The 14,179-nt window shown below is 44.6% G+C and overlaps 1 protein-coding gene across 10 annotated transcripts in view; it reads right to left on the bottom strand.

The window, feature by feature from the left end:
- Positions 1 to 14,179, bottom strand: part of LOC146871807 (ETS domain-containing protein Elk-4-like) — a 321,519-nt gene that overhangs the window by 290,766 nt on the left and 16,574 nt on the right. For 8 of the 10 annotated variants that reach the window (XM_085651580.1, XM_085651535.1, XM_085651573.1 and 5 more), the window contains exons 2-3: positions 3,498 to 3,722; positions 1,036 to 1,908 (exon numbers count right to left, since the gene is read on the bottom strand). In XM_085651580.1, the coding sequence (XP_085507706.1) occupies positions 1,036 to 1,908; positions 3,498 to 3,704 (1,080 nt within the window). In that variant the 5' untranslated portion in view covers positions 3,705 to 3,722. Of the gene's footprint in view, positions 1 to 1,035; positions 1,909 to 3,497; positions 3,723 to 13,011; positions 13,057 to 14,179 lie in introns of all 10 variants that reach the window. The other 2 variants (XM_085651530.1, XM_085651588.1) reach the window with 1 other exon arrangement.

Genomic DNA, 14,179 nt, shown 5'->3' on the forward strand with positions numbered 1-14,179 from the left:
TGGTTTTTCTTTCTTTGGATTTTGTGGACTACTTAATCACCTCGTTCATTTTATATACTACGTATACTGATATTAGTGTATACACTTTTTTCTCTCCTGTTTCCGCTCAGATTACTCTCTCTATAACAGTTCAGGTTTGTTCTCTGGATTTCTATGCCCTCACCAATATTGAATGCATGGTTTTAAGATTGGATTATAGTGGTTTTGTTTTTCAACCAGGGCTTTATCATTTTGGGCCATCATTGTGGTCCTGGCTTTGGACGTCAATATGCACTTAGGTTCTTTTTCGGGGTTAAGGTTTTATGAGACACAGGGTATCTCTCATATAGATTTAATTTCAATCACATACAACCTCCACTATTCACATGTGTGTTTTATAATCTCTTCTAAACAGAAAGTTAAGGGTATACAATGTTAAATACCCTCCCACAACTGGTTCTAAATTCCAATATGTGGTAATCACTTTATGTTGTATATGCACGGACACGTTCACAATTAGTGTAACAACCTTTTATGTTATTGTAAATACTGCCCCTTAAGTTTTTTAACCTGAAACACCGTACTGTGTGTTTTCTCATTTAGCCGTGAACAAGTCGTGTGTATTAAACTACAGAGACGACGAAACACGTGTTGGCTAAAGAACACCCGAATGGATTAAAAGACAGAAAAAACGAAAAGACTTCACTTGTGTTTTTATGCTATGAATAATATGGGAAATTAACCTAAATTATACAATTACGTGTGCTAGGGTGTTTAATGTATGTTTTTTGTTGCTCTTGCCACAAATCCTTTGGGGGAGGCTGGTGGTTCTCCCTCACCTTTTAGCACCGTTCGTAATTAGTGAATGATCGTGAACACTTGAAGTGTGAATACTTGTGGCGCCTATCCCCTATTATCTATACCGCCAAAATCCTTTGAAAACTATCATAATATTACCCAACCCATCATAATGGAACCTAAGAGATTTGAATAAATCATTGCCAAGAAAGTACTGGGGTTGCAGTGTTCGCGGTCAAATAACTCTAGATCACTCACCTGTGAAAAAAATGCTGGTGTTAGTGATGCTGTGGGCAGGGAGGGGCTAAGGATCCCAAGTGGACTCGAGTCACTGCCTGTGACAACAAGAGTTGGAGTCAGCTCCAACCCCTTGGGCTTCTTGGACCTGGCAGTATGATTCGAACCTTCCTTTCTGTCCAACAGGTATGGCACCTCTTCGTATATCTCAGGGGACAGGTTCTGAGACTGCTCCAGCTGCTGCGAGGCCGCAGAGTCTAAGTCAGTATCAATGACCAGCTCAGAGTTCGAATCCGAGGGTGGAGAAGGAACACGCGAGGGGATCTGTTCAGCAGACACAGCAAGAGGAGAGTTTGAGAGAGAATTAATTAGGTCATTTGTCAGAGGGGGTGTTCTGGGTGGTGTCACTTTAAGTGGGACTAAACATTCCAAGGCTGTCAAAGACTCCTCAGATACCGGCAAATGACCACCAGAAGACACCTCTGGGGATGCAGCTGGCGCAGACCTCTTGTGCGGCGTCGTCACAAACTTGATGACTGATGGCATGGTCTCCTGAGCGTTCGTTTTCTTCTCAGCCAGTTTCCCAGTGGGATTCTCCATTTTGATGGACTTGATACGCGTTGTATTGGATGAACCTAGAGAATTGAGGGTGAAGGAGGAATACAGGCCCGAGTGAATGTAGTCGTTTCGGCCTGAAGGTTTGGTGCTGGGCAGGGGAAGCTTCTCTTGGGAACCATTCTCTTGGTCTTTCCTGGTACAGCAGATCGCCTCTTTGACACCCATCTCAAGCTTGGCATCAGCTTTCGCCAGACTGATGGGATCCATTGTTAAAATGTCTGGGTATGAGACGAATCTGTACACAAACTTCTGCCCGATCACCTTTTTAATAATTTTCTGCATGTAGAAAGATATACAAATATATAAATCCAAAAACAACAATTATTCACAAATGCATAATTATGTATTATTAGCTCCCTTACTAGAAGGCACTTCGTCATTAACGCTATTTTGAGTTTGATCGGTACTGCACACACACCACCAACCCAAGCGCCTTGAGACCCCAACAGGTGAGTAGTGCTCTTTACAAACCCGATTGATTGATCGATTGATTTTGGTTTTATCTGATTGTGTATAAACATGCCACAAATACATACTTCTAAAAGTATTTTTAAATGCCTGGAAAGCTTTTTGCTATTCTACCAAACAAAGTCAGTCTGCCTTAGGTCAACCTCACAAAACAATCGTTGATAAAGCCAAAAGGTCTGGCCATATATTTGCACGATTATGAATACTTGTAAAAACTGAAAAGATGCCATAGAATAAGGTACAGCATTATTGCGTTCATTTTGCCATAAATAAAGATAGTGTGTTATTGACTGTCCAGTGGACCATAAAATATTTAGAGGAAAAGCCACTGCTGGAGGATTTTGTTGTAGGGATGACGTTTGGGAGTGCAGACTAGAGGTAAAGAGCACTGGTCTGCAGCACAGAGGGCTTTATTGTTTTTAGCTGTCCAAAACGGATTTACTTCATGGCTTTTATTATTGGTAGGGGAAGAAGGGAAGGGGTCCGTTTCTTTCATAGCAGCTGGTGACGTGAAGGTGCTCCTTGTTTTTTTTTTAGGAGGAGGGGGGGGGGGGGGGAAGAGGGTTCTCGGACTGGCCAATGTGATGCAGCCATGATTTTTAGATATGGTTTGTAAAAGGCAGTGGGGGGTTACTGGGGCTCTAGCTTTTTTGGTAGGCACTGTACGAGTTATTTATTTATTTTTGCCTGCACTTGCGAAATCCCCTGGGGTGTTCTTTTCCTAGAGATGTTGGGTGTACAAGTGACATGTTTCTTGTGGCAAACGTTAGAGGTGAAAGAAGGACAGAGTATGCTTACGTTTCTAGGTTTTTGGAAGCAATGTTTTTAGAAGAAGTCTACTTGTCTTGGTGTTGGACAGACAAAGGTGTTTACATGGAGATGTGCTGTGCAGTTCCTGTGAAAATGAAGTTCCACTGGTTGCCCCCATATTAAATCTGTTTTGAAGCTGAACCTATGAGGTTGGTTGAAAAGTCAGAGGGATACTGTGCTTACCAGCAAATTAAGTGGCATTGTGATAAGAACTCTAGAGTTAATGTCCATTTACATTGGGAAAAAGTTTCCTACAAAACAGTCTTAATAGATTTGATAGATAAATCACAGAAGCAAACCAGGATCACTGTTCTTCGTCAATCGATGATGTATAGCACAGCTAGCACTGCACTGACACACTATACTTCTGAGGCCAGACTTGCCTTAGAAATTTAGAGCGCTTACCTTCTTAACCTTCCTTTTTTTTGCAAAAAAATAAATAAAAGTCTGACACATCCAAGACCGAGTCTGTCATCCTAAACTAATTCCATGAATTCACATTGACAGCAACTGGTTAAGAATTTGTAGTTGATAGTTACTGGTCACAATACAGGCTCTAGCCCTGATTTATGCCACGTTGACCTTACCTTCACATAGTAGTAGCGGAGGGCTCGGCTGAGTTTGTCATAGTTCATACTTGGCTTGCTCTTCCGGATTCCCCACATCCGGGCCACTTCTTCAGCCTGCAGCAGTTTGAACTCCCCGTCACTTGATGTCCAGCATATTAAGTGCTTGTTCTGGGGCTCCTGAAGAAGCTGAAGGAGGAACTGCCAGAGGGTGATAGTATTGTCCATGACAGGGTCTGATATTAGCTAATGTAGAGAATGACAAAGACAGGTTAAAGTTGTATTTTCAAGAAAAGTACTGGTCAGTTTGAGTGGGACGGTTGATAACCTTGAAGGCAGAACAGCTTATGGAACATTAATTTAGCTCTAGCAACATTACGTGCTTTCCAAATGCATAGTTGTGATCACAGCTGAGGACTGGCACTTGATCTGGCCTCTAGGGACAAATTCATCATAATTAAATAAGAAGTCTGACAAGCCAGTCCCACATTAAAGAGGAAGATCACAGAGCAAGGGAGAAAGACATCTCTGCAACAAAAGATTGGTATAGAAAATTGTACAACAAAAGGGAGGGATGCAGACAGCCACACACTAATCCACAAGTTAGGGTATCTGCCAGTGTCTTTTAGCCATATTGTTCAGCAGCATGGTAGCTGCTCAGCATGGCTAAAAGTTAGTTACGGGGTGCCGAGTAGCGTAGAGTAGGATGAAGAGTGGCATAGGGTAGCATGAATGGGGTGAAGTAGGGTGGCGTGAAATAGAGTAGAGTGGCATACAGTACAGTAGGGTAGGGCAGAGTGGTGTAGAGTGCAGTAGCAAAGAGTACAGTGGAGAAGAGTGGCAAAGAGTGGCGTGGCGTAGAGTGGTGGCTTAGAGAGGCGTGGTGCAAAGTCGCATAGAGTAGAATGGCATGTAGCGAAGTGGCGTGGAGTGAAGCGGGGTACAGTAGAGGGGAGGGGTGCAGAGTGGAGTTCAAAGAATGGAGTGGGGTGATGTGGCGAGGTGTGAAGTGGGGTAGAGTGTGGTGGAGCAACGTAGAGCGTAGTAGAGCATAGTGGCATTGAGTAGAGCGCCGTAGAGTGCTCCAAAGAACCCTACGATCAGCCCAGCTCCCCTATGCAGTGATCCCCCGCACCAGAAAGACCAGATGGGGAGGCCGCTCATTCTCCTTCCTCGCGGCCAGAGCCCGGAACGACCTTCCGCTCCACCTCAGATAACATTGCTCCCCATCTTCGCAAGAAACCTCAAAACCTGGCTCTTCGATAGACCCCCTCCTTGATGGACTGGAACCTGCGAACCCCCCCCCACACCCCCAGCGCCTTGAGACCCTTACGGTTGAGTAGTCGCGCTTAACAAACACCTGATTTGATTTGGAGTGGCATAGAGTAAATTTGCATGGAGTGATGTGGAGTGGCGTAGAGTTGCGCAGAGTGGCACAAAATATGATAGAGTGGAGTGGCATTGTGTGGTGTGGAGTGGAGTGGCATTATGTGATATGGAAACTTGCCCACGTCAACACTGAATTGCCCAATAGCGCTTTTTTGATCCGATACATGAGCATGTTAGTATGTACAACGTTTCTGCAAGAACAAATAAATGCGTTTTAGACTGCAGGGGCTGGTGGGCGAGGGAGCAACCTACATTGTACTGGTTGTGGATAAAGGAGATGGAGCCAATTGGTGGCCCTGAAATAAAAAGTACCAGAGTCATAGCATGATCAATGGACGGACACTAATTAAGCTGAATCAATCTGTGCGTGGTTCATGCTCCATAGAGAGAAAAGAAATTACCACCCAGCATGCGCTGGTCAATTAAGAGGCAGCACAAAAGAATGACAATGAAGCCAACAAATGGTAAGCAATGGGCAGGCTCCAAGCGCTTTATTGTAAACTACACTCCTTGCAAGCGCATGAGCTGTGCAAGCGAACCCAAAAAAAAAAACTTTAATGTAGTTATTGATCAGAGAGCCAGTCTATATCACTAGATGCTGACCCATAGCTATATTATGTGCCAGAAACACAGTAATGATCGACGCTCTCTAAAATTAATGCTATTAGCATTTCATTACTTCCAAAATGAAAATTATGCTATTATAACATCATTACAACAGACAGAACAAAGACAACTGAAAACCTACATCAAATAAAAAGTCTTCAGACAAATAAATATGACAAAATTTGACACAAACTAAATCTGAAACTCAAACATTGGAATCTATGCACCAGTTAAAGATGGTACTGACAGTAAAGATATTTTGGGATGGCATTCTAAAATGTCCTGCTTCCAACCATAAGTTTTTTCTCATCATGAGAGATGGATGTGGTAGTGCTGCTCTCCTCTCTATTGCTGTCCACTTTACCTGGGGTGTGCACATATGTAGTAAAGGATTATATTCCAAATACTCCGACTGGTAGCCCTACTGTCAACATTTGAATAAATGTTTAATACAGTGCAGCACAACCAGTATCAATTGCATCTCAAGAAGCATCACACACAACCTTGTGGCAGTTGTCTACAGAAACGTCACTCTGTGCCAAGTAGAAAGACAATATCAATCAGTGGAGGCGTATCTCTGCCTGGCAGCAGAGTAGCAAGTTAAGTGGCTGCATTTCACTATTCAGTCAGTGAGACAATGATGTTTGATCCGCCACTAAGTGGAGGAATATGTTAGAGCGGGGATCTTCAAACTGGGGGAGGGGGCCTCAAGTGATCCTCGGAGGGTGTCAGGCTATGGCCAAATGAAGCATTATGCGGATAGCAGTGCTTTGTTTTAAGCAGAAAAAAAATGAGAAGCAGTAAGCGAACATCTTTTGTCATTTATATCCTAGCTGGGAGTATGTGTCAAAAGGGAAGACTTCAAATATTCTTAACCCCTTCGCTGCCAGGCCTTTTCCCCCTCCTGTGCCAGGCCTTTTTTTGGCTATTTGGGGTAGTGCGCGCTTAGGCCCCTGTAACTTTTTGACCGCATTAGGTAGCCACGCCAAATTTGCGTCCTTTTCTTCCAACATCATGGGGATTCTAAAGGTACTCAGGGTTTGTGGATTCCCCTGGAGGGGTCACAGAAAAGAGCCAAAATACAGCAAAATGTTGGTTTTTTTTGGAAAAATTGGAAAAACGGGCTGCAAATGAAAGAATCTGGGTTTTTCCCTGCAAATGTTATCAAAAAAAAGTTTGTGGGGTTGAAATCACCATTTTCCCAGCTTTTCGGGGATACTTGACTTTTGTCAGAAACCCAACATTTTTTACACAGTTTTGGCATTTTTCTGGGACATAGCCTATTTTTGCAATTTTTTGTGCTTTTGACCTCCTTCCAGTTAGTGGCTGAGATGGGTACAAAAGCAATAGTGGATCTTGGAAAGCTATACATTTTCGAAAAGAAGACAACATTCTGAATTCAGCAAGGGGTCATTTGTGTAGATCCATCAAGGTTTTTTTATAGAAACAAACAGTTAAATGTAGGATAAATTGAAATTTAGTTGAAAAAAACAGCCTTTTGTGTCAACGTTTTCACCTGTAACTTCTTCTAATTATGACAGCTCTTTGAAAGCAATATACCGTTGCATCCGCTGGACATTACTGGTTGTGGGGATATATAGGACTTGTAGGTTCTCCAAGAACCCGACGAACCCAGAGCCAAAAACTGAGTAGTAACTTGCAATGGTTTTTTATTATGTACCGGGTATATAGTAATTATTCTGTAAAAAAAGTGTACATGGAAAAATTGGTATGAAAGACACCTATGTATTTCTGAAATGGGAACAAAATATAGAGTTTAGAAACAGTAGATATTTGCACATTTCTGAAATTGGGAATACTCATACTAGCATGAGAATTATCAGTCATTTTTTAGAATGACTTCTTTTTTACACAATATCTTTCATTTGGAAAGCAGAAATGCATGGAAAGTCAATAGATAACAGTTCCTTTACAAATCTGAATTACCCTAAGTCTCCCGATAAAAAATGGTACCTCACTTGTGTGGGTAGGCATAGTGCCCGCGACAGGAAACGGCACAAAACGCAACCTGGTCACACCTCAATTTCGCAGTGAAAAATGACCCTTTTTTGGAAAAATGACTAGCTGTAGTTTTTGAACCCTAGCTCTGCGGGCACCTTGGGAAACCTAGCAAACCTATACATTTTTGAAAACTAGACACCCAGGGGAATCCAGGATGGGGTGACTTGACTACCTCCCATCAGGGTCTGTTACCCAGAATCCCTTGCAAACCTAAAAAATTGTCAAAAAAAACACATTTTCCACACATTTCTGTCGTGGAATGTTCCGGAATCTGCGTGGATCCACAATTTTCCACCCACCCCGCGTTCCCCAAAGTCTTACGAGAAAAACGGTACCTCACTTGTGTGGATCGGCCTAGTGCCCGCGACAGGAAACGGCGCAAAACGCAACCTGGTCACACCTCAATTTCGCAGTGAAAAATGACCCTTTTTTGGAAAAATTACTAGCTGTAGTTTTTGAACCCTAGCTCTGCGGGCACCTTGGGAAACCTAGCAAACCTATACATTTTTGAAAACTAGACACCCAGGGGAATCCAGGATGGGGTGACTTGACTGCCTCCCACCAGGGTCTGTTACCCAGAATCCCTTGCAAACCTAAAAAATTGTCAAAAAAACCACATTTTCCCCACATTTCTGTCGTGGAAAGTTCCGGAATCTGCGTGGATACACAAATTTCCACCCACCCCGCGTTCCCCAAAGTCTTTCGAGAAAAACGGTACCTCACTTGTGTGGGTCGGCCTAGTGCCCGCGACAGGAAACGGCGCAAAATATAGTGAGGTGACATCAAAATTGCCTATCTCCAAACCACCTGGTTTTGCAAGGGGGGTCTCTTGGGTTTTTGGCCCGGTGCACGGCGGCCATCTAGGGAAACCTACCAAACCCATACATTTCTGAAAACTAGACACCCGGGGGCTTCCAGGGAGGTATGGCTTGCGTGGATCCCCCAACGTTTCCTTACCCAGAATCCCCCGCAAACCTCAATTTTAGCTGAAAAAAATCACTTTTTCCACACTTTTTTGTGTGGGAAAGTTGTGGCATCACTGGGCTCACTCAAATTTCCCACCTCCCAGCGTTCCCCTGGGTCTCCCGGTAAAAATGGTGCCTCACTTGTGTGGGAGGCCCAAGTACCCGCGACAGGCAAGGGCCCCAAACGTAGTGATGCGACATCAACATTGCCTATCTCAAAACCACCTGGTTTTGCAAGGGGGGTCTCTTGGCTTTTTGGCCCGGGGCACGGCGGCCATCTAGGAAAACCTACCAAACCCATACATTTCTGAAAACTAGACACCCGGGGGCTTCCAGGGAGGTATGGCTTGCGCGGATCCCCCAACGTTTCCTTACCCAGAATCCCCTGCAAACCTCAATTTTAGCTGAAAAAAATCACTTTTTTCACACTTTTTTGTGTGGGAAAGTTGTGGCATCACCGGGCTCACTCAAATTTCCCACCTCCCAGCGTTCCCCTGGGTCTCCCGGTAAAAATGGTGCCTCACTTGTGTGGGAGGCCCAAGTACCCGCGACAGGCAAGGGCCCCAAACGTAGTGATGCGACATTTGAGATGGGCAATGTTGATGTCGCCAGCTAAAATTGAGGTTTGCGGGGGATTCTGGGTAAGGAAACGTTGGGGGATCCACGCAAGCCATACCTCCCTGGAAGCCCCCGGGTGTCTAGTTTTCAGAAATGTATGGGTTTGGTAGGTTTCCCTAGATGGCCGCCGAGCACAGGCCAAAAAGACAGTTGACCCCCTTGCAAAACCAGAACGTTTTGACATTGTTTCTACAACGTGAGAATTTCGGCACAATATTGCATGGACAATGTGACAGATATTTTGAGGTTTGCAGGACATTGAGGATAAAAAACCTTTTTGTAATGCACAAGAGAGACATCACCATGAACTCCCATGGGTTTACGACAATATCTACAGTTGGTGGGTTATTTTTACATGGAACATACACCTTGGCAGAGAAACTAAAAAGACCAAGAATGCTGCACAGCCACCTATTCCTCAAACGCACACACATACTGGTTGGATTTGGCACGAGGGCGAGTGATGGTTCAGTATATTAAATTTTATTAACAAGAGATTTCACAAAAATGAAATGCTCTGTCAATAATTCAATGGAGAAAAAACTGAACCAATGACTCGCAGCTCGTGAGCTGTAAAGCCACGGCAAGGCACCAACCGCTTTACAGGCCATTCACACATCTTTCATACGTGATACACACAAGACCATTCGCACCATCAGGCACAAAAACAACACATTACAAAATTCACAAAAGGGACAAGGTACACCCTGCTTCAGAAAGGCAAATATTACTGCACAGCCATCTAATCCTCAAGCACGCACACATACTGGTTGGATTTGGCACAAGGGTGAGTGATGGTTCAGAATATACAATTGTATTAGCAAGTGATTTCACAAAAATGAAATGCACTGTTAATAATTGAAAGGGCGAGAAACTGAACCATTGACTCACAGCTCGTGAGCTGTAAAGCCACGACAAGGCACCAACCTCTTAACAGGCCATTCATACACCTTTCATACGCGTGAGACATACAAAACCATTCACACCGCCAGCCGCGGGCCCATCACATAACAAAACTCACACCAGCACACAGCGCCATTCAAGGGCCCATCACTTTCACACGCCCACATTCCTGACGCAGCAACTACACAAGCAGATGGATTGCGTGGAGTGGCACTCAGCTAGCAGTGTGTGTAGTGACCAGCAGCAAGTCACTACTCACACACAGCCAGCCGAGCGCCAGTCCACGCACACCGCTAGCCGAGCACCAGTCCACGCACACCGCTAGCTAAACACCAGTCCACGCACACCGCTAGCCAAGCGCCAGTCCACGCACACCGCTAGCCAAGCGCCAGTCCACGCACACCGCTAGCCAAGCGCCAGTCCAGGCACACCACCAGCCAAGCGCCAGTCCAGGCACACCACCAGCCAAGCACCAGTCCACGCACACCGCCAGCCAAGCACCAGTTCAACCAACACCGCCAGCCAAGCACCAGTTCAACCAACACCGCCAGCCAAGCACCAGTCCACGCACACCGCCAGCCAAGCACCAGTCCACGCACACCGCCAGCCAAGCACCAGTCCACGCACACCGCCAGCCAAGCACCAGTCCACGCACACCACCAGCCAAGCACCAGTCCACGCACACCGCCAGCCAAGCACCAGTCCACGCACACCGCCAGCCAAGCACCAGTCCACGCACACCGCCAGCCAAGCACCAGTCCACGCACACCGCCAGCCAAGCACCAGTCCACGCACACCACCAGCCAAGCACCAGTCCATGCACACCGCCAGCCAAGCACCACTCCACGTACACCGCCAAAGAAGTGCCAGTCCACACACACTGCCAACACATTTAGGATTTTTTTAGACAAAAATAGAAACACAAACAAATCACAAATAGATACAAATCTACAAACACAAAATCAGAAACTAAACACATTGCACTAACGGCAACCTTGAAACAGAATCAAATTTTTCAAAGACTACAAACCAATCAGTTAACTTTACCACTCATGAATGCTCCCAAAAATTCTTTTGAGTATGGTACGCTCTAAAACAAGCAGGGACACACAGCCCAGGTTTAGATGGACAGTCGGGGCAATACATACGAATCTCCTTCCGCGTACCTCTTCGCCAACAGACTCTGCATCTCCTAGTGGGAAAATCTTTTGCCGGTGTGGGAGGGATGAAATCAGGAAAGTGGCGATCTTTCAATCGAACCACATCCTCCACCACTCCAAATCTAGGAACACAACAAGGCTAGCTATCACAGAGTGCTGAAACTGAAGAAATGTCAACTTTGACGCAGGAGAACACTCCTTGAACACAATAAAAGCATTGAACATTGCTAATTCGAAGAAATGGATGGCCAACTTCTTATGCCAAACATAAGCCTTCCGAATAGCAGAGTAAGGTTCCAACCTCTGATCTACTCTGTCAACACCACCCATGTGCTTATTGTAGTCTAGAATGCACACAGGTTTGCGCACTTCAGCAACCTGACCCCAAACAGTCACAGGTGAAGTTCTCTCATCGTGGATGGTAGTCAGCATGTACACATCCCTCCTGTCCACAAATTTTACAGCTAGTAGTTCATCACTACGCAAGGAACTGCACTGCCCCCTCTGAAGTTTTTTGCAAACAAGCTCTTTCGGATAAGCTTTACGGTTAGAGCGGATTGTGCCACATGCAAAAGTGTCCACTTTATACAATTCCTTAAATAATTGCACAGCAGTATAGAAGTTATCAAGGTACAAATGGTGGCCTCTGTTAAACAGTCTCCTAGCAAGATCCCACACAATTTTCTCTGCAACTCCAAAAGTGGACGGACAACCTGGGGGTCAATAGCAGAATCTCTACCAGTGTACACACGAAAATTAAAAACATATCCTGTCCTACTCTCAGACAACATATACAGCTTAATTCCATAGCGTGCCCTCTTGCTAGGGATGTACTGCCTAAAAACCAAACGGCCCTTGAACAAGACGAAAGACTCATCAATAGATATTTCTTTCCCTGGAGTATAGATCTCAGAAAATCGATCCACTAAGTGATCAAGAACGGGCCGAATCTTAAAAAGACGGTCACAGTCAGGGTGATCTCGTGGCAACGCCATAGAATTATCAACAAAATGCAGCATACGTAGCAAAAGTAAATACCGATTACGAGTCATAACTGCAGGAAATATGGCAGTTGCCAACAAGGGGCTAGTAGACCAATATGAAGCCAAGGTTGGCTTCCTTACCACACCCATCAATAAAGTCAAACCCAAAAACTTCTTCATCTCTTCCAGATATGTGGGAGTCCACCGGGTAGCTCTAGACTGGGGCCTAAGTTTGTCGCTGTTGTTCCTCAAAAACTGTTCAGCATACAAATTAGTCTGCTCAACAATCTCACCCAAAAATACATCATCCATAAACAACTGAAAAAACTGTATAGGCAAAAAATTCACAATTCACTGTACACCCTGCATCACCGCTAAAGGCAGGCAACACCGGCTGCACCATGTTTGGATCAACCCAAAGTCCAGCACTTCCAGTAGGAAGCCTAGCAGCCTCAGACTGCAATCCAGATGCCTCTTGCACCATCGGCACAGCAGTTTCCTCCTCTAAGACAGGCACTTCATCCGCACTGAGAGTTGCTTCATCCACACCAAGAGTACCTTCATCTGCACTGAGAGTACCTTCATCATCCGATGATTCCATGTTGAGAGAAAACTCACTGCCAGAATCTTCCCCTCCCTCCTCTCCCTCAGACGCACTGTCAGTCTCATAATCATGCTCAGAGGAAGATTCAAGAAGCATACCGACCACCTGTTGAGCAGTCATTCTACGGCTAGCCATATTGCTTACTAATAAAGGTAACTTGTCAAACAAGTCAACAACAACAAACTCTTTGTAAAATAATTAATAAACAAAAAGCACCTTTATCAAAAACTCAAATATACTCCAAAACAATACCACTCACTTGCCAGAGGCAGCTAAACTACTCACCACCACCAACTCTGTACAGACACAGTATGGATCAACAATATCCCACTAAAAAAGAAAGAGAAAAGCAATTACACATAAGACTATGCAAAACACATCACAAAGAATTTCATGCTCAAACCACTAACTAAATATGCCGCCATTATGACATCACTTACAAAAAAATTCATTCAGACATATTATCACTCATTTGGTGTAAATACAACAACAAAAAATTTCTTGCCAACACAATGCAACTACACAAAAATGCAGAACAGCCACCGTCGAAAAGCTTTAGACTAGAATAAAAAGAAGAAAAAAACTTTATTGTAACATATGCATATAATGCTCTAGAACATCACGTACTGCGCAAAATGTATTGCTTGACCCTCCCACTTTCAAAAATGAAAGATCGATGGCCCAATCCTTTACAAGCAACGCGGCGAGAATCTGGAACGGAGCCTCAGCTCCGGACCACCCCCTCCCTCTTCCCAGTCCTTCAAAACTAACCTCAAAGTTCTCCTCCTGCAAAGACACTTCCAAACTTAATTCACACCCTCTCTATTGTGTGAAGGAAGTCTTTACATTATAGGAAATTCTGTTCTCCATGCCCGTAGAAGTGCCTACCCAGTGTGTTCCTGTGTTTTGCGTGTCTGCCATTTATTGCACTTTTATACCTCTACTTGTACTCTTTTGTAAGTTGACACCACTACAGTACACCTGCTTGTGCTAAGACATCAAGCCTTCTAAGGTCTAGTGGGGCCTTCTACGGTGTAGCATGGGAATGTGCTCCCTCAGTACAGTGGTGTGGTGGACTGTTCATGAATGCTGAACCCGGTTCCCCATTTCCAAATTCAACAGCTCCGGCAATAGTGCCACATCCCCACTGAACGCCCTACTTGCCCACTGAGAGAAACTCGCACTGCCTTCAGCTATAACCTAATTGTGCCCGCTATAAACACTTGGATGTGGCTCAATTCAAATTATGCACTTGATAAGAGTAATACGCTGCCTAAAAAAATAAAAAAAACACTCCTAGGGAATGCAAAGCATGTGAAATGTAAGCAGAAACAACATGGTTACCTAAACGATCTCTCACTAACTATTCAGAAATCAGCGAGTGGTTTCACCGGAAAAGTTATGGACATGACTAGAGGGCCCTGAAGGGAACCGTTTCACTGTCCATTGCTTA

The sequence above is a fragment of the Triturus cristatus genome, chromosome 1_1, assembly GCF_964204655.1.
Source record: "Triturus cristatus chromosome 1_1, aTriCri1.1, whole genome shotgun sequence".
Lineage (NCBI taxonomy): Eukaryota > Metazoa > Chordata > Amphibia > Caudata > Salamandridae > Triturus > Triturus cristatus.